This window comes from Artemia franciscana, chromosome 1, assembly GCF_032884065.1.
Source record: "Artemia franciscana chromosome 1, ASM3288406v1, whole genome shotgun sequence".
In the NCBI taxonomy this organism is placed as follows: domain Eukaryota; kingdom Metazoa; phylum Arthropoda; class Branchiopoda; order Anostraca; family Artemiidae; genus Artemia; species Artemia franciscana.
In genome coordinates, this window is record NC_088863.1 from 18,383,968 (window position 1) to 18,402,416 (window position 18,449).

At 35.5% G+C, this 18,449-nt stretch overlaps 1 protein-coding gene across 4 annotated transcripts in view; it reads right to left on the reverse strand.

The window, feature by feature from the left end:
• Window positions 1–18,449, reverse strand: part of LOC136026521 (polypeptide N-acetylgalactosaminyltransferase 3-like) — a 181,954-nt gene that overhangs the window by 143,532 nt on the left and 19,973 nt on the right. For all 4 annotated transcript variants that reach the window (XR_010617328.1, XR_010617329.1, XM_065703175.1 and 1 more), the window contains exons 3-4: window positions 8,011–8,114; window positions 6,023–6,203 (exon numbers count right to left, since the gene is read on the reverse strand). Coding sequence is in view for 2 of the 4 variants with exons in the window: in XM_065703175.1 (XP_065559247.1) it covers window positions 6,023–6,203; window positions 8,011–8,114 (285 nt within the window). In the remaining 2 variants the exon portion in view is untranslated. The remainder of the gene's footprint in view (window positions 1–6,022; window positions 6,204–8,010; window positions 8,115–18,449) is intronic.

Genomic DNA, 18,449 nt, shown 5'->3' on the forward strand with positions numbered 1-18,449 from the left:
AGACACGATATTCTTCTAAACATCAAATTTCATTGAGATCTGATCACCCGTTCGTAAGTTAAAATATCTCATTTTTTCTAATTTTTCAGAGTTACCCCCCCCCCCCCCCCCGAACTACCCCAAAGAGAGTGGATCTGTTCCGATTATGTCAATCATGTATCTGGGACTTGTTCTTATTTTTCCCACCAAGTTTCATCCCGATCCCTCCACTCTAAGTGTTTTCCAATTTTTAGATTTCCCCCTCCCAAATCCCCCCCCCCCCAATGTCACCAGATTCAGTCGGTATTTAAAATAAGAGCTCTGAGACACAATATCACTCCAAACATCAAATTTCATTAAGATCCCATAACCCGCTCATAAGTTAAAAATACTTCATTTTTTCTATTTTTTCCGAATTAACCGGCCCCCACTCCCCCCCCCCAGATGATCAAATCGGGAAAACGACTATTTCTAATTTAATCTGGTCCGGTCCCTGATACGCTTGCCAAATTTCATCGTCCTAGCTTACCTTAAAGTGCCTAAAGTAGCAAAACCGGAACCGACAGACAGACCGACAGAATTTGCGATTGCTATATGTCACTTGGTCAATACCAAGTGCCACAAAAACACTCTTTTTTGCGCTATTATACGAAATTATGATAGCAAAAGTTTTAGCGAAATAAAAAAACTTCAGATAAAATTATTTGAGTGCAGAAGATATTAGAACTACTGTAAAAACTTTTTAATATTTTTTAATTTTCGTAGTTTGCAGTGATAAAAACAACCATTTCCTTCTACGAAATTGTGCAGGCACAGTGGTGCATTCTTTTGTTGCTTTTTTTCAATAAAACTATTAGTTTAAACATAAATGGCCCCTATTTTCGCTTAATACATGAACACTAAGCATTTTTTTTTTACTTCTGTTTTCTACATAACCAGAGACTGCTCACATACTTCCCTTCTACTAAGGTCTGATAGAGGAAATCGCCCTTGAAAAATTTCAATTGAAAGAAAAATGATATTTTGGAGTGTAAGAATCTGGATATTCAGGATAAAAATGTACTATATTGTAAAAATTGATTAAATGGAGTTCACTAAGGGATGTGAAAGTAGGGCTGACACAATTGGAAAAAAGAAGCAATAATACAGCGATTTCACATGCTTTTTACGGATTACTTATAATGCTCTTGGCCTTATAAAATATAAATTACAATGAGTTATAAATAAGACTTGGCCCAAAAAATGTTAAATATTAGCCGAGCATCGGAGAACTAAATTATACAGAGTACAGCAGGGAAATATAAGATCAAGACAGAAAAAAAGTAAGGTATTTAATATATTTCAGGTTTTACCACACTTATGACCCTAGAGATAAATTAATTAAAGCCGAGACTTGTCCTGATAATGTATATAGTAAAAAAGACTAAAGGTTAAACATGCTAGGACACAAAAAGCTAAGAATCGACCACCAACGAAGACTTTCCGTAAATTGTTTACGAGGTTAAGGTTCTGGATCGAGGGATCCAAAATTGTTTCAGAGAGTTTTCATTACAAAAGAAAATATGGTAGGCAAGATTAACTCGAATAGAAACTTATAATTGGTACCTTGGTCACTGTAAGGATAGTGTCACACAAATATATTGTGATCAATATAATGTAATAATTACAAGAAACCAACTATGAAAGTAGTTTTCATCTTTAAGAACTACTTGGTGGTGTGGGATTAACAGAGTTGAATGAATCTCTAGCATCTCGACGTAACGGATTTGTCAGTATGACAAAAGGCTCTGATTCTCTGTGCATCTACATGCTGGTAAAGGAGCCATTGGGTGAAGGGGTGTGTTATATTGTAAATTTAAGAAAGGAGGAGTTGAAGTACATTATTGAACTGAGGACGAATAATTCACCACTTGGGGCAAGAGGAAAATTTTTAAGTGGGGTGGTAAGGACAAGATGGTCCTCACTTTTGCCCTGTGTGTGGAGATATTAAGACTGTGGGTCATACGATGGGTGAGTGTGAAGAACTGAGTGAGCTGGGAAAGAAAGTGTACAGAGTCTAGGATTGTTGAAAGAAGGCTGATCAGTAAATTGAGTGATGAGTGCTGTGTAAGTGTCTGTACTGCGTCAATCTTGAAAATTTTTAAGTTAAACTAAAAGAAATTACAGAAACGGGTTTTCTTAATACTAAGTTATTCAAAATGTAAAAATAATGAAAACTGCAGTTTTAAAGAAAAGCGAATTTGACACTCTTGAAGCAAAAAAAAATAACTACCTTAATAATTTTTGCTAAAAAAAAAAATGGATCATCATACTCATACCATTATCATTTTAGCTAATGCTTAAATTTTAGTAAATTATATTAATATTATATTACAGTAGCGTAAATTAAAGTAATATAATATTATATAATTTTCAGCTATAATATAATTATTATAATTATATTAAATACAATATAATATTAATAATATAACATGAATATAATATTAAATTATAATATAATTATAATACAAATTATAATTATAATATAATATTAAACTACAGTAACATAATGTTACATTTGTAAATTGCAGTAATATTAGTAAATTACAGTAATATTATTCTTTTTCTTACTATTCTATTTCTGGTTGTTCCTAATCTTCATGCAGTTGCCTTTGTTTGCCAAATATGATCATTAGAACAATTTTTGCGGCAGAGGCGTTCTCACACATGCTTTATCCAGTGATTAATAGGACAATTGTTAGTCAGATGATCTAGACAGATCGAACCATTTTATGCGTGTTGAATATTGTGATCCATTCTAGTTAACACTTTAAAATTTAGACTATCATAATAGGCAATGTTGCGGAGCAACACCACTGCTTTTGTAGCTTTTCTTTATATATTTATTATTTTTTATCAGCGGTCTGTAGTTTGGTAATGAAGAGTTGGAAGTTTCCAGCATGGATGCCGTGAAACAGAAAAGAATTTTTCTGAAGTTAGTAAACTTTCCAGTAGGTTTCCAGAAAACTGAAAAATAGAAACAATTCGTTTTTATAGCCTACTATATACTAGAAAATAAAAGCAAAACTAAATTGCTTCCATTCAGAAAGTCAATCTCGAATGGATCATGTAACTTCAGTCTCCCGTGTAGCATTAAATTATCTCCTCAAGTACGAGGATAGCAAAACTGTATCTCTTTATGATTCTAGGAATTAATACCAAAAAGGTAAATCTGGCAATCCCAAACTAAGCCATTGTTTGTCTATTTATGAAGTTTTCTATTTTGCTCGAACCGTCAGAAACTTCAAATACAAATAAGGCTTTGGCCACGAAGTAGACTGACAAACGAGCAAATGTGGCCAATTAATAGATGGGGGAAAGAGAGGGGTTTTTTAAATCATTTAATTTGCACATACATTAGAGGGTATAGTCAAGTCATAACTGACCTTAATAGGAGACAAAGGCTTCTATCCTAGCTGTATTTTTGAGTTGTTATGGTACAATCAGACTTCTGTGGAGGAGGGAAGGACAGAATAGTATCGTTACTCAAATTTGCGTCATGAGGGCACCTAGCAGAAGGAATTGTCAGATCTCGACTAAACTTGGTGGGAACTAAGAACTAGTGTTCGAGGTATGTATTTTTAGCAATGAAACTTAACCAGAGCTTTGTAGGGATTGGAAGCTCGGAATTCTTGTCGTTGGGATCTCTAATAAAAAAAAGTCGGTGGATAACAGCCAAGGTTGCTGGAAAGAGAGGAAAAGTCTTCTATGAACTCTTTAGGTGTTTATCTGATAGAAATCTCAAGGAAGAAAGTCCTATTTTTTTTCACCAAAACATCTGCCAAAAAAGATAGTAGAATTTCAATGAAACTTTGCTAGAAGTAAGATTATGTGTTCCAATTAACCTTTAAGGGATCCCACACAGAATCCCTCCTCTACAAGGCATAAGGAGAGGTACGATTACAGTGTAGGGTATCAGCGCTCAGTAGAGCCTCTGTGAGGGAAGGGCTTCATTCTTGTCATCTGTATCCGTAATGACCCATTAGGTCTAATTAAATTTGTATTTTCAAAGCCCAGACATAATCTGGGCATTGAATCACCCATTTAGTTAGGTATTGTGCAGCAATTATGAACTTTTGTACGTAGCAACTGTACTTTTTTTGTGCCAAAACTGACAGAACCTGTCACTTGTGTTTCTCCCATGAATGTGACTCATGGGCTTCGGTTGTTAAAACACTTCAGGATTCCCTTGCAGTGGAGGTCTAGTCTTAATTGCACTCCTGTTTCATTGATTTTTATCACTAAAACATACATTTTTGATATTGACATTTTTTTATTAATATTTAACATTTATTTATTTGTATAATAATTATATTTATATATAAATATATTTATAGTAAATGTTTATATTTATATAAATTACTTATGAATATATATAAATATATTCATAAAATATTTATAATGAATATATTTATATAATATATTATACTATTAATATCATATTTATTTATAAAATTAATATTTATTATTAATATGATTTTTATTAGTAAAAAAAACTAAAAAATACATCTTGACGAGCTCAACCTTCTCGTCAATCAAACCAAAGGAACTTTGATGTTGTAAGTGAAAAAAAAATAAAAATACGTATACATATATGAACAAACTAGGGCTTTTTTAAACAATGTAATATGAAAACTGTAGCCAACATTTTTAGAAAATTGCGTTCATTCATGGTATATGTCATAGAGGGCCAAAATAATGCTCGTAGTTTTATATACAGTCTATTCTAAAATTTATGCTAACGGAATTGAATTTAAGGCATTTTTTTTATCAATCTCGACTGAATAAATACTTTCGCAGCCCCAGATGTTTTTAAACAATTGAAAAGAAATATGTTTGCCCAGAATTTGGCTATGCTGTAGGCAACCTTGCGCAGACTTTGAAAATTTTAGCACTATCAGACTCCAGAAACAACATACTACAACAACATAATATACAACAACATATATACATTTGTAGACATATATCCAACATATATACATATATACATAATATACAACAACAACATATACAACATACAACAACAACAGAAACAACATATTATACAGTAAGCCGCATTTGTATTGAACTATATTTACCTATAAATATTGAGACAGCCCACTCCCCCTCTCCACGTTTCAAGGTATGTATTGAATCCTGCTTACATATGCTAGACAAAACACCAAACGGTGGGAGTAAAATTACATATTAATTTAAAACAAATGTTAAGCGTCACATTCATATTGAAACATACGTGTTGGTCATATATTAGTATTGAGCTAGCCCACTGCCCCCCTCCCTCAATCCTTCTGTTTGAAGGTATGCATTAAATTTCGCTAGAACTTTCATATGCAATACAAAACAACGCATGTTAAGTGTCAAATCTGCACCTCTAAACCGATGATTTCATGTAAGATAAGGAATGCACGAACAGTCATTAGTTTTTTTCCTTTTTTAAAGTTTAGTAGTCACACTATTTTATCTAAATAGTCAGCTATCTTGAAACTTAAATAGAAATTCCTTTACCCCAGTCCACTGCTCCATCAAAATGTGAACATTAGAGGTTGTACTAAATATGTATGCCCGTGCTGTCAAAAAAATTAAAACGGAAAGTACAAGAGGAGAAAAGAGCTTGATTTAATAAATACATATGCAACCCTCTCCCCTACTTATATGAACAATATAGGTTTTAAGATAAATTAGTATTTTGATGACTAGTAAAACCAAAGCTTTTAACAGCAATAAGAACTTTAAGAGGCTACCAATGACGTTTTCCAGGGGCTGAAGAGTCAGTTCCAAAAAAAAGTGCGTTTTAGGTGAAACAGTTGGGATTTTTTGGAAATCCTCAAGAGTTAAAGAAAAAATTGCACGGAAAGATCCTGGAACGATCCTTAGAGAAGATAATTTATTTCTCCTTAGACCTACTTGCGAGCATGAATCGTATTTACTATTGGTATTTGAATAATTAGCATATTTTCACACATAGCAGAACTTAAAATAACAAAATCAAAAATAAATTACTTACGCTTGTTTCCTTACGTCAGGCATAGTTCTATCTAAAGAAATTTTATCACTAGCCATTAAATTGAAATGGTTAATAACGAACATCTCTCTGCTCTTGATTCTTTCATGAGGCTTCATTATCACTGGTTTGCCTTCCTCACCTTCTCCCTTTACTGGATTGAAATTATTTATGCTCATAAATTCTGAAACCGAAAAAAGGAAATTAATTTCAAAATAACGATAATAATAATTTAGAGAATTAAATTTCTCCCTCAGACTGTAGCAGAAATATCTATAAGTGGAGGAATTTGGCAAAAAACTTTCTAGAAGTTTCCAGCAAATCAGGGTTTGTCCTACGCACTCACGAAATGAGAGCATTTGGCTGCTAAAAAGCAGAGAAACTGAGCGCTGAGAACCACGGTTTGACATCTAGGAGAGATCAGAATATTTTTGTTGGGGGGGGGGCTATACTTTACATAGTTTGTTTTAGGCCCAAATATCTGAATCTTTTATCGATGCAACATCCTTCAGATTAATCTTCAGAATCATTAATTGTTTTATTATGTATTATGCTTGGCAATTACAGCCTGGTCTAATGTTGGTTATTTTCTGAATTATTTTTTTTTTTTTTTTGGAACTGTGATTCCAAATCACAATCATCATCAAAACGTGATTCCAATCACAAATCACCAAATCAAATCATCTTAATTTGAAACTGTGCAATCATGCAAGGATTTGTGTTCACTACAGTGGAACTTTTTGCGAGATCGGTAAAAGAAAAAGCCTCTTGTTTTGGTTTCAAATCAAATCGCTAATCATTTTTTCATGCGGTTCAGTTTTCTTTGCTATCTAGTCTGTTATACCATCAATTCTACTACTAACAACTCGCTGCAGCACCAAGCCACGTGAGGCCAATACAATTGCGTATGCTCCTGCTTCATTCCAATCTATTCAAAGTCTCCCTCTTTACACCCTCCCAAGAAGTTCCTATTTTTCTAAAATCTTTCCTTGTGACATCCTCCCACCCCATTCGGAGATGTCCTGCTTTTCGTTTGTCCCTAGACAGTTGACCGGCAAGGACAGTCTTTGGCAATCTGTCATCCTTCATTCACAGAATGTGTCCTCGCAATCTCATTCTTTCTCAAATTATAGCACCAGAAAACAGGATCGAACCATATTTTTCGTACAACTTACTTTTTGAGATACGGCCAGTCAGTCGGGTACCCAAATCGATCTGTAAGCAATTTCTCTGGAAAACATCTACCAAATCCTCCTCCGTTTTTCGGAGCCCCCACACTTCACAACCATCATTGACCACTGTCATCATTACAGCTTCCAATATTAGTTTTTTGGTATTGGTACCTTTTGGTACTACATTGGCCCAACAAAATGGATTGGTCGATACGTTTTGTTCCCTTCCTTACAGATAGAAGACTATTATCGTCAATCAGAATTTCTACAAAATTCCAAGAACTAGCTAAAATTCATAGAGGAAAAAATCCTAAATTCCTTAAAGATTTTGAAATCCCAAAATTTTAATTCCCACATGCGTTTTAAATTTAGATATATTCAATCTTTCAACATAGGTTTTAGAGAGATATCTCCTGCTGTAAAAGTTAAGCAGAATGTTTCAATTTATCTTCTACTGCTTTTAATACTAATGTTATCACTGTTCTATAAATATTTTTATAAAAAATAAGGTTCTAAAAAGAATTGTAGGAGTTAGAAAAGTTCTAAAGCCTCTGAAACGTTCGCAACTCCAGAGCTATCGCAACAGAACTAAAGCAAACATTTGTGTCGGAGGCAGGGTTGAATAATCGAAAAGCAAAATCAAGTCCGTAATGTGACTGATCGGTGAAATTTGGCCTTTTGGTGGCCAAAACCGAACAAGACCCTCCCGTTCTTAAGTACCTGCAAAAATTTTTAAGTGCACTTTTTTTTCCTTTCGGAAGTATTATAGAGTAAAGAAATCGTAAGATTTGAAACATAATCAAAAACAAAGCTACCAACCTTCAGTTAAATTTCTAAGACTTATGCCATTGCCTCCATTATAGTGTCCAACAATCACCGGTATCCCATCTGAATCAATATAGGTCCTTGATTTGTGTTTTTCCCTAGAAGAAAATTAAGTACGTATACGACATGTAAATATATATTGGTGAATATTTACATGATACTATAAATCAAACAGTTCGTGGTAACGAACTGTAGTAAGGAGCGACCCGGCTCAATAGTAACCGAAACTCTAAAAAATGGAATTTAGTAACAATAGCTACAACAAAAAAATCGCATTTTAATGCTGATTTTAAATATATAACTTTCATCAAGATTAGTCTTACCTATCAAAAGTTACGAGTCTGAGAAAATTTGCCTCATTTTAGAAAATAGGGGAAAACACCCCCTTAAAGTCATACCATATTAACAAAAATCACACCATCAGATTCAGCGTATCAGAGAACCTTATCGTAGAAGTTTCAAGCTCCTATCTACAACAAGAGCTAAGAGCTCATATGGCACTTGTGACGAGGTCGGAAGAGCCGAGAGCTCATATGGTACGAGGTCGGAAGAGCCAAGAGCTCATTTGGACGAGGTCGGAAGAGCCGAGAGCTCATATGGTACGAGGTCGGAAGAGCCAAGAGCTCATTTGGCACTTGTGAGAAGGTCAGAACCTAAAGTTAAACTTTATAGCACAAGATCCTTCTAAATATCAAATTTCATTAAGATCTGGTCACCCTTTCGTAAGTTACAAATACCTCAATTTTCAAAATTACCTCCCCCCTCCCAATTCCACCAAAGAGAGCAGATCCGGTCCAGTTATGTCAGTCACGTATCTTAGACAGGTTTATATTCTTCCCATCCAGTTTCATCCTGATCTCACCGCTTTAAGTATTTTCTAAGATTTCCGGTCCCCCCAACTGCCCCCCCCCCCAATTACATTTGATCCGGTTGAGATTTAAAATAAGATATCAGAGTTACGAGGTCCTTCTAAATATGAAGTTTCATGAAGATCCGATCACTCCTTCGTAAGTTAAAAATACGTTATTTTTCTTATTTTTCAGAATTACCCCCCCCCCCCCGCAATTGAGCGGATCCGTTCCAATTATGTAAATTACGTATGCAAGACTTTTGCTTATTTTTCCAACCAAGTTTCATCCCAATCCCTCCAATCTAAGCGTTTCCCATCATTTTAGGTCTCCCCACCCCAAACTTCCCCCAATGTCACCAGATCCGGTCAGGATTTAAAATAAGAGCTTTGAGCCACGATATCCTTCTAAAAATCAAATTTCATGGAGATCCAATCACCCGTTCGTAAGTTAAAAATACCTCATTTTTTCTAATTTTTCAGAATTAACCCCCCCCCCCCCAACTACCCAAAAGAGAGCGGATCCGTTCCGTTTATGTCAATCATCTATCTAGGACTTGTGTTTATTTTTCCCACCATGTTTCATCCCGATCCCTCCACTCTAAGTGTTTTCCAAGTTTTAGGTTCCCCCTCCCAACTCCCCGCCCCCATCACAAGATCTGGTCGGGATTTAAAATAAGAGCTCTAAGACACGATATCCTTCTAAACATCAAATTTCATTGAGATCCGATCACCCGTTCGCAAGTTGAAAATACCTCATTTTTCTAATTTTTAAGACTTACTCCCCCCCCCCCCCCAACTACCCCAAAGAGAACAAATAAGTTCCGATTATGTCAATCATGTATCTAGGACTTGCGCTTATTTTTCCCATCAAGTTTCATCCCGATCCCTCTACTCTAAGTGTTTTCCAAGATTTTAGGTTTCCCCCCTCCAACTCCCCCCAATGTCATCAGACCCAGTCGGGATTTAAAATAAGAGCTCTGAGACACAATATCATTCCAAACATCAAATTTCATTAAGATCCAATCACCCGCTCATAAGTTAAAAATACTTCATTTTTTCTATTTTTCCGAATTAACCGGCCCCTACTCCCCCCCCCCAGATGGTCAAATCGGGAAAACGACTATTTCTAATTTAATCTGGTCCGGTCCCTGATACGCTTGCCAAATTTCATCGTCCTAGCTTACCTGGAAGTGCCTAAAGTAGCAAAACCGGGACTTTAGGTTTTCCCCCCTCCGACTCCCCCCAATGTCATCAGATCCGGTCGGGATTTAAAATAAGAGCTCTAAGACACAATATCATTCCAAACATGAAATTTCATTAAGATCCAAAAACCCGCTGATAAGTTAAAAATACTTCATTTTTTCTATTTTTTGCGAATTAACCGGGCCCCCACTCCCCCCCAGATGGTCAAATCGGGAAAACGACTATTTCTAATTTAATCTGGTGCGGTCCCTGATACGCTTGCCAAATTTCATCGTCCTAGCTTACCTGGAAGTGCCTAAAGTAGCAAAACCGGGACAGACAGACCGACAGACCGACAGACCGACAGAATTGGCGACTGCTATATGTCACTTGGTTAATACCAAGTGCCATAAAAATGTGGAATTTCGCATTTTTTGCCAGAAGACAAATCACGGATGCGTGTTTATTTGTTTTTTTGTTTGTTTTTTCCCAGGGGTGATCTTATCAACCCAGTGGTCCTAGAATGTCGCGGGTGGACTCATTCTAACGTAAGTTCAAAGTTCTAGTGCCATTTTTAAGTGACCAAAAAATTTGGAGGGCATCTATGCCCCCTCCTACGCTCATTTTCCACAAAGTCACCGGATCAGAATTCTGAGATAGCCATTTTATTTACCATAGTCGAAAAACCTAAAAACTATGTCTTTGGGGACGACTTACTCCCCCGCAGTCCCCGTGGGATGGGTTGCAAGTTACAAACTTTGACCTGTGTTTACATATAGTAATGGTTATGGGAAGTGTACGGACGTTTTCAGGGGGAGTTTTTTGGTTTGGGAGGTAGAGTTGAGGTGGGGGTTACGTGGGAGGATCTTTTCATGGAAAAACTTCTCGTGGGGGAAGAGACTTTCAATGAAGGGGGCGCAGGAATTTTTATCATTATTTACAAAAACAAAGAAAAAATAAATATGAAAAGTTTTTTTTCTACTGAAAGTGAGGAGCAGCATTAAAACCTAAAACGAGCAGAAATTATTATGCATATGAAGGGTTTACCTCCGCGTAATACCTCGCTCTTTAAGCTAAAGTATTTTTATTAATTTCATCCATTTATTCTACGGCCTTTGTGATTCAAGGGTCATTCTTAAGGAATTGGGACAGAATTTAAGCTTTAGTGTAAAGAGCGACGTATCGACGAGGGGTGAACCCCCTCATATACGCAATAAAAACATATGAATATAGAAGTTCGTTACGTAAGTTAATTCGTAAATTACGTATATTTTTTACTAATGAAAATGTTCGTAAAAAATTTAAAGTTCTTGTTGCCTTTTTAAGTAATCAAAAAATTGGAGGGCAACTAGGCTTCTTCCCTCGCTCCTTTTTTCTCAAAATCTTCCGATTAAAACTATGAGAAAGCCATTTAGCCAAAAAAAAATTAATATACAAATTTCGTTTTAATTATTTATGTGCGGAGAGCCAAGATTAAAACATGCATTAATTAAAAAACGTCCAGAAATTAAATAAAAAAACAAGGTTTTTTAAATGAAAGTAAGGAGCGACTTTAAAACTTAAAACGAACAGAAATTACTCCGTATATGAAAGGAGCTTTTCCTCCTCAATCCTTGCTCTTTACGCTAACGTTTTTTACTGTTTTAAGAGGTAGAGTTAAGAGAAAGAGTCAAACTTTAGCGTAATGAGCGAGGCGTTGAGAAGAAAAAGCCCCTTTCATATACGGAGTAATTTCTGTTCGTTTTAAGTTTTAATGTCGCTCCTTGCTTTCATTTAAAAAACCTTGTTTTTTATTATTTACAATGCAAGCGCCGCAATGCTAAAACTTGGTGTAATTAAAACAGCCCAACCCATCTTTAAGATATTCAAGAAAATCATTTTGCTGACCCGAAACATTATTGCCACTATCTATATAATATGACTAATATTATAAAGGATTAGCTGTAATGCGTAATTAGTGAAATATTAACAACAATAACTATAACAATTTAGAAAATCAAATTCAAGAGATGTGAAAGAGAGATGGAGAAATAGAGGAGTTAAGAGGAGAGAAGAGTTACTTCAAATGCAACAAATAAGCTCGCCTTTTAAAATAATCTAGTACTAGACAGCCTATGTACTGACATTGATTCGTAAGGTAAAGAATCGCTTTCCAGACATTTTATTTTCAAGTTCAAAGAAAGTTGTCAGACTAGTAAACTGAACTTGCTGGAATTATATCAAAATCAAATTCTGATAATCTGTAAAACCTTTATTCACCTAGCTCAGCCACTTATCTTTAAAACATTTAAGAAAGTCTATTTAGAAAGCACTTGTTTATCATAAAAATTATTGTCTATCAGTTTTTATATATTAAAAACACATATATTTTATATTCACAGCCCCCTGCCAGAAACCGAAAAAATGCGCTCTTTGCAAATCAAACAGTCACCCATAATACAGTTGCAAATGCCCTATTGCAAAGGCTCTGCTGAAAGGTAAATCTAGTTCAAAATGAGATTCAGATGCTGAATTTTGTCGTGGAATATTAATGGGAAAGTTACGGATCGAATCCCAATTCTTTCACAGTTCTTGCAGTCCCATGACCTAGTTCTGATTCAGGAGCATTTCCTTTCGGAAGACTGCCAAAGCCTGTTACCACCATTTTCTAATTTTTATCTCCTGTTTCTTGGTGCAGCTATGAGACTTGCAAATCTGTGACATCAAATCTGTTTCTTGACAAAAACAACATCCATCTTCATATACAAGATGAAGAATGACGTCATAATTGGAGCTTACAACTATATATGACGGTAAAGGTAAAAACTATGATAATAACATCAGTATTTGATGACGTCATCCCGCTAATAAAAACAAGAACTGCAAATGCGTCAGTATCATTTGATTGTCAAAATCGTTAAAGTGAACATGTCAGAAAAAAAGAGTGGAATTTTCAATAGATTTTTTTCTAGAATTTTCAATAGATTTTTCATACGACAACAAGCATCAGAACGAATCCCAACATACGACAGCAAGCATAAGAACGAATCCCAACATGCGACAACAAGCATCAGAACGAATCCAAATATACAAAAACAAGCCTCAGAACGAATCCCAACATACGACAAACATCAGAACGAACCCCAACATACGACAACAAGCATCAGAAAGAATCCCAACATACGACCAATTCGACCAGGCATCAGAACGAATCCCTACATACGACAACATACGACAACAGGCATCAGAACAAATCCCAACATTCGACCAGTTCGACCAAGGATCACAACGAATTCCAACATACGACAACAAGCATCAGAACAAATCCCAACATACGACAGCAAAGTATCAGAAGGAATCCCAACATACGACGTCGAAACATACGTACATTACGAATTACAACGAATTAAAACATTTTTACAACAACATACATTCCGTTGTACAACTTGCGGGAAGAGTCTCCCCGCAGGTACTTGTACTGCGGGGATTATGTGAACGGGGACTGACGCTTCCCTTTTTTCCCTGGTTCTTATACGAAGAGGAAAGGTTTGCTGGAATTGTTGTTGATCTGCCAGGACATGAAGCTACAGTAATGATAAAGTCTATGGCAATGTGTGGGGTGGTGCTTTGGAAGTGGCCAGAAAAAGATGATGTGCTTAGCTATCCGGCAAAGGATGTGATAAGAGTATTGAACAACCCAGTTCCCGCTCCCGGCACTTCCTCAACCAGGAGTACGAAGTTTTCGTTTGAAGATTTTTAGAAAAGATGTCAGTGTGTATTCCTTTTTCATTTTTATATGGCATATAGTCGAAATAATTTTTTAAAATAAAAATCTTGGACCAAAGATAGCTAAACTGTGCTATATCTATCGAATTAGGCATAGAAAACAGGTGGCCCAAAGTTACCCCACCCTCTGGGGTAAGATTGGTCCAAATATTAAATTTTAAAAAAATTAGAAAAACATAATACAGAATTATTTTTAAGCTGAAACACCTTCCAGAGACATAATGCCACAGGACTGCGGAGGTATTACTCCGTTATCAGTCACGCACACTGATTTACAGACCAAAGTGTATGAAAAGTGGTACAAAGTAACCCCATTCTATTGGTTGATCCGGGTCGCTCCTTACTTACAGTTCGTGGTAATAAACTGTTTCATTTCGTCAATGCTTTCACATTTTTCAGTGCCAATGAGTTGCGGGGTAGTTTACTGGTTATTTATTTAGTAACTGCTATGAATAGAGATTTTTGCGCTATTTTAGAAAATAGGGGGAAACACCCCCTAAAAGTCATAGAATCCTAACAAAAATCACATCATCAGATTCAGCGTATCAGAGAACCCTACTGTAGAAGTTTCAAGCTCCTATCTACAAAAATTGGGAATATTGTATTTTTTGCCAGAAGGCAGATCACGGATGCGTGTTTATTTGTTTTTTCGACCCGGTTGTCCTAGAATTCTGCGAGAGGGCTCATTCTAACGGAAATGAAAAGTTCTAGTGCTCTTTTTAAGTGACCAAAAAAATTGGAGGGCACCTAGGCCCCCTCCCACGCTAATTATCTTCCCAAAGTCAACGGATCAAAATTCTGAGATAGGCATTTTATTCAACGTAGTCGAAAAACCTTATAACTATGTATTTGGGGACGACTTACTCCCCCACAGTCCCCGTGGGAGGGGCTACAAGTTACAAACTTTGACCAGTGCTTACATATAGCAATGGTTATTGGGAAGTGTACAGGCGTTTTCAGGAGCATTTTTAGTTGGGGGAGGGGTTGAGAAGAGGGGGATATGCTCGAGGAACTTTCCATCGAGGAATTTGTCATGGGGGAGTACAATTTCCATGAAGGGCGCGCAGCATTTACTAGCATTACTTAAAAAAAAAAATAAAAAAAAAATGAAAAAGTTTTTTCAGCTTTAAGTAAGGAGCAGCATTAAAACTTGAAACGAACAGAAATTTTTGTCCATATGAGGGGCTCACCTCCTCCTAATACCTCGCTCTTTACGCTAAAGTATTTTTTAGTAATTTCAACTATTTACTCTTCGGCTTTTGTGATTCAGGGGTCATTCTTAATGAGTTAGGACAAAATTTAAGCTTTAGTGTAAAGAGCGAGGTACTGACGAGGGGGCGAACCCCCTCATATATGTAATAAAAACATGAGAATACAAAAGTTCTTTACGTAAGCTAATTTATAAGTTACGTATATCTTTTACTAATAAAAAGATTCGTAAGAAATTAAAAGTTCTAGTTGCCTTTTTAATTAACCGAAAATCTGAGGGCAACTAGGCTTCTTCCCCCGCTCTTTTTTTCTTAAAATCATTCGATCAAAATTATGAGAAAGCCATTTAGCCAAAAAAAAATATACAAATTTCGTTTTAATTATTCCTCTGCAGAACCAAAATCAAAACATGCATTGATTCAAAAACGTTCAGAAATTAAATAAAAAACAAACAAGTTTTTTAAACTGAAAGTAAGGAGCGACATTAAAACTTGAAACGAACAGAAATTACTTCGTATACGAAAGGGGCTGCTTCCTCATCAACGCCCCGCTCTTTACGCTAAAGTTTTTTACTGTTTTAAAAAGAAGAGTTGAGGGAAAGAATCAAACTTTAGCGTAAAGAGCGGGGCTTTGATGAGGAAGCAGCCCCTTTCGTATACGAAGTAATTTCTGTTCGTTTTCTTCGGACTCTAACACATCCGTGTTCCGACTCTAACATCCGTTCGGACTCTAACACAAGCTTACCTATGAGAGACATTTTTTTTTTATTGGGCCTGCAAGATTTTTTCATTGTTAAAAAGATTTCTATTTACAAAATTTTTACATGCGATCCTTTGCGATGTTTTATGTCCAAAATACCTTTTACACGTTTGAGAGATTTGTTCAACATATATTTCCATTTCTTGTTTTTTTAAACAAGATTGTCAAGTTTACTCAGAATTCCAATTAAGGATATGGCGAAACGCTAGATTGATTTTAAATGACTTCATAAAATCTTTCATCGAAAGTAAATACAATTGATTTTAAGAAAACTAATGCTGCAAAACACAAAATCTCATAAATTCCGTTCCAAATGTTCTAATACTCCTAGATATTTCATTTTTGTCAGACCTTTTGCTCATTCCTTCAAATATTATTCCAAAAACATTAAATACACAAATAATAACAGTTCAACAGGGTCAAATCGTTTCATTTGACAGAGAAACAACAAAAACATCTCTGAATATTTCGGTCACATATACAGTGGCCGTCATCAGCAGATAAACAAATTCACTAAAGTGGTCTCTCTCTTTAACAGATTAAAGTTCTTTGAAGTATATTCCATTTTTAAAAATAGTCATGGAATCTGTAGCTCATACAATGTAGAGGATCGCAGTTAAAGCAAGATTGTGCTCAAGCATCAAAGAGTAACCATAGGACTTACAATGGACACTAACAACTCCTTCACAAGAAAAAGACACAGTATCCCTGCTCTACCCCCCCCCTTCTTGTCCTCTTTAAATACGATTAATATTTGTAGTAAATTACGAATTTCGTTTCTAAAGCATACTGGTCGTCAGAAATTTTGAATTATCATGTGGAAATTACTTAAGCGAAGTCAGTATAACCACTGACTCTTATGTGCATGAAGTGCGAAAGGTTTTAATTATTTCAGTAAACTTTTTAGCTTTTGCATATTCGCGTAATTTATGTATATCAAACAATCTTCTAATTTCATTTCCCTTAAATTCCAGGCATATATCCCCTGTTGATGGTAAATGTCAGTATCGTCCCAGACAAATACTCAAGCTCTCAAAGTCATCAAGTTAATACGTCAAACCAATCTACGAGGGAAACTGAGCAAGTTTGGAAATTCCTATTTCCACTAAACAGATAGTCAAAGGGAATCTCATCCAAAGGCATCACCCTTCAAATGTATTACTAAATATGGAAGACATATACACTGTCTTTGATGTATATAATACTCACTGATAGAAAAAAATAGCAAATGAACAAAAATGAAAAAAAATATAATTTATATTTCACCTTCCAAACAAGTTGGGGAGCGGAGTACCAATAAAAAAGAAAAGAAAAAAAACAAGTAAAACCAACAACAACAAAAAACAAACAGAGAAACTAACGTGCTGTAAACTACCCAGACAGGTGGGTAACTACCCGTAGACCGAGAGTAGGATAAATATTTTCTTTGAGTTGAGGTTCAAAACTTTCGTAGTTTTGCACTCCTTTTTTATATCACTTCACTGTGTCCTCGATGGACGGGAATTGCGCTCTTTATGCCACTTTTTAAGCTAAAAACACTCTTTTTTGTACTATTTTATGAAATGATATTAGCAAAAGTTCTAGCGAAATAAAAAACTTCAGATAAAATTATTTGAGTGCAGAATATATTAGAAATACTGGAAAAACAACTTTTTAGGACTTTTCAATTTTCGTAGTTTGCAGTGATAAAAACATCCATTTCCTTCTACGAAATTGTTTTATCACAGCCACAGTGGTGCATTCTTTTGTTGCTTTTTTGCCAATAAAACTATTAGTTTAAACATAAATGGCCCCTATTTTAGCTTAATATATTTATTAATATTTAATATAATATTTGTTAGTATTAATATTTAATATTATATTATATAATATTTACATGATACTATAAATCAAACAGTTCGTGGTAACGAACTGTAGTAAGGAGCAACCCGCCTCAATAGTAACCGAAACTCTAAAAAATGGAATTTTGTAATAATAGTTACATAAAAAAAATCGCATTTTAATGCTGATTTTAAATATACAACTTTCAACTAGATTAGTCTTACCTATCAAAAGTTACGAGCCTGAGAAAAGTTGCCTCATTTTAGAAAATAGGTGAAAACACCCCCTAAATTACACCATCAGATTCAGCGTATCAGAAAACCTTCTTGTAGAAGTTTCAAGCTCCAATCTACAAAAATGTGAAATTTCACATTTTTTGCCAGAAGACAAATCACGGATGCGTGTTTATTTGTTTTTTTGTTTGTTTTTTTTTTCAGGGGTGATCGTATCGACCCAGTGGTCCTTGAATGTCGCGAGAGGGCTCATTCTAATGTAAATTTAAAGTTCTAGTGCCCTTTTTAAGTGACCAAAAGAATTGAAGGACATTTATGCCCCCTCTCACGCTCCTTTTTCCCCAAAGTCACCGGATCAGAATTCTGAGATAGCCATTTTATTCACCATAGTAGAAAAACCTAATAACTATGCCTTTGGGGACGACTTATTCCTCCGCAGTCCCCAGGGAATGGGTTGCAAATTACAAACTTTGACCTGTGTTTACATATAGTACTGGTTACTGGGAAGTGTACGGACGTTTCCAGAGGGATTTTTTGGTTTGGGAGGTAGAGTTAAGGTGGAGGGGGGGGGGGTACGTGGGAGGATCTTTTCATGGAAAAACTTCTCATGGGGG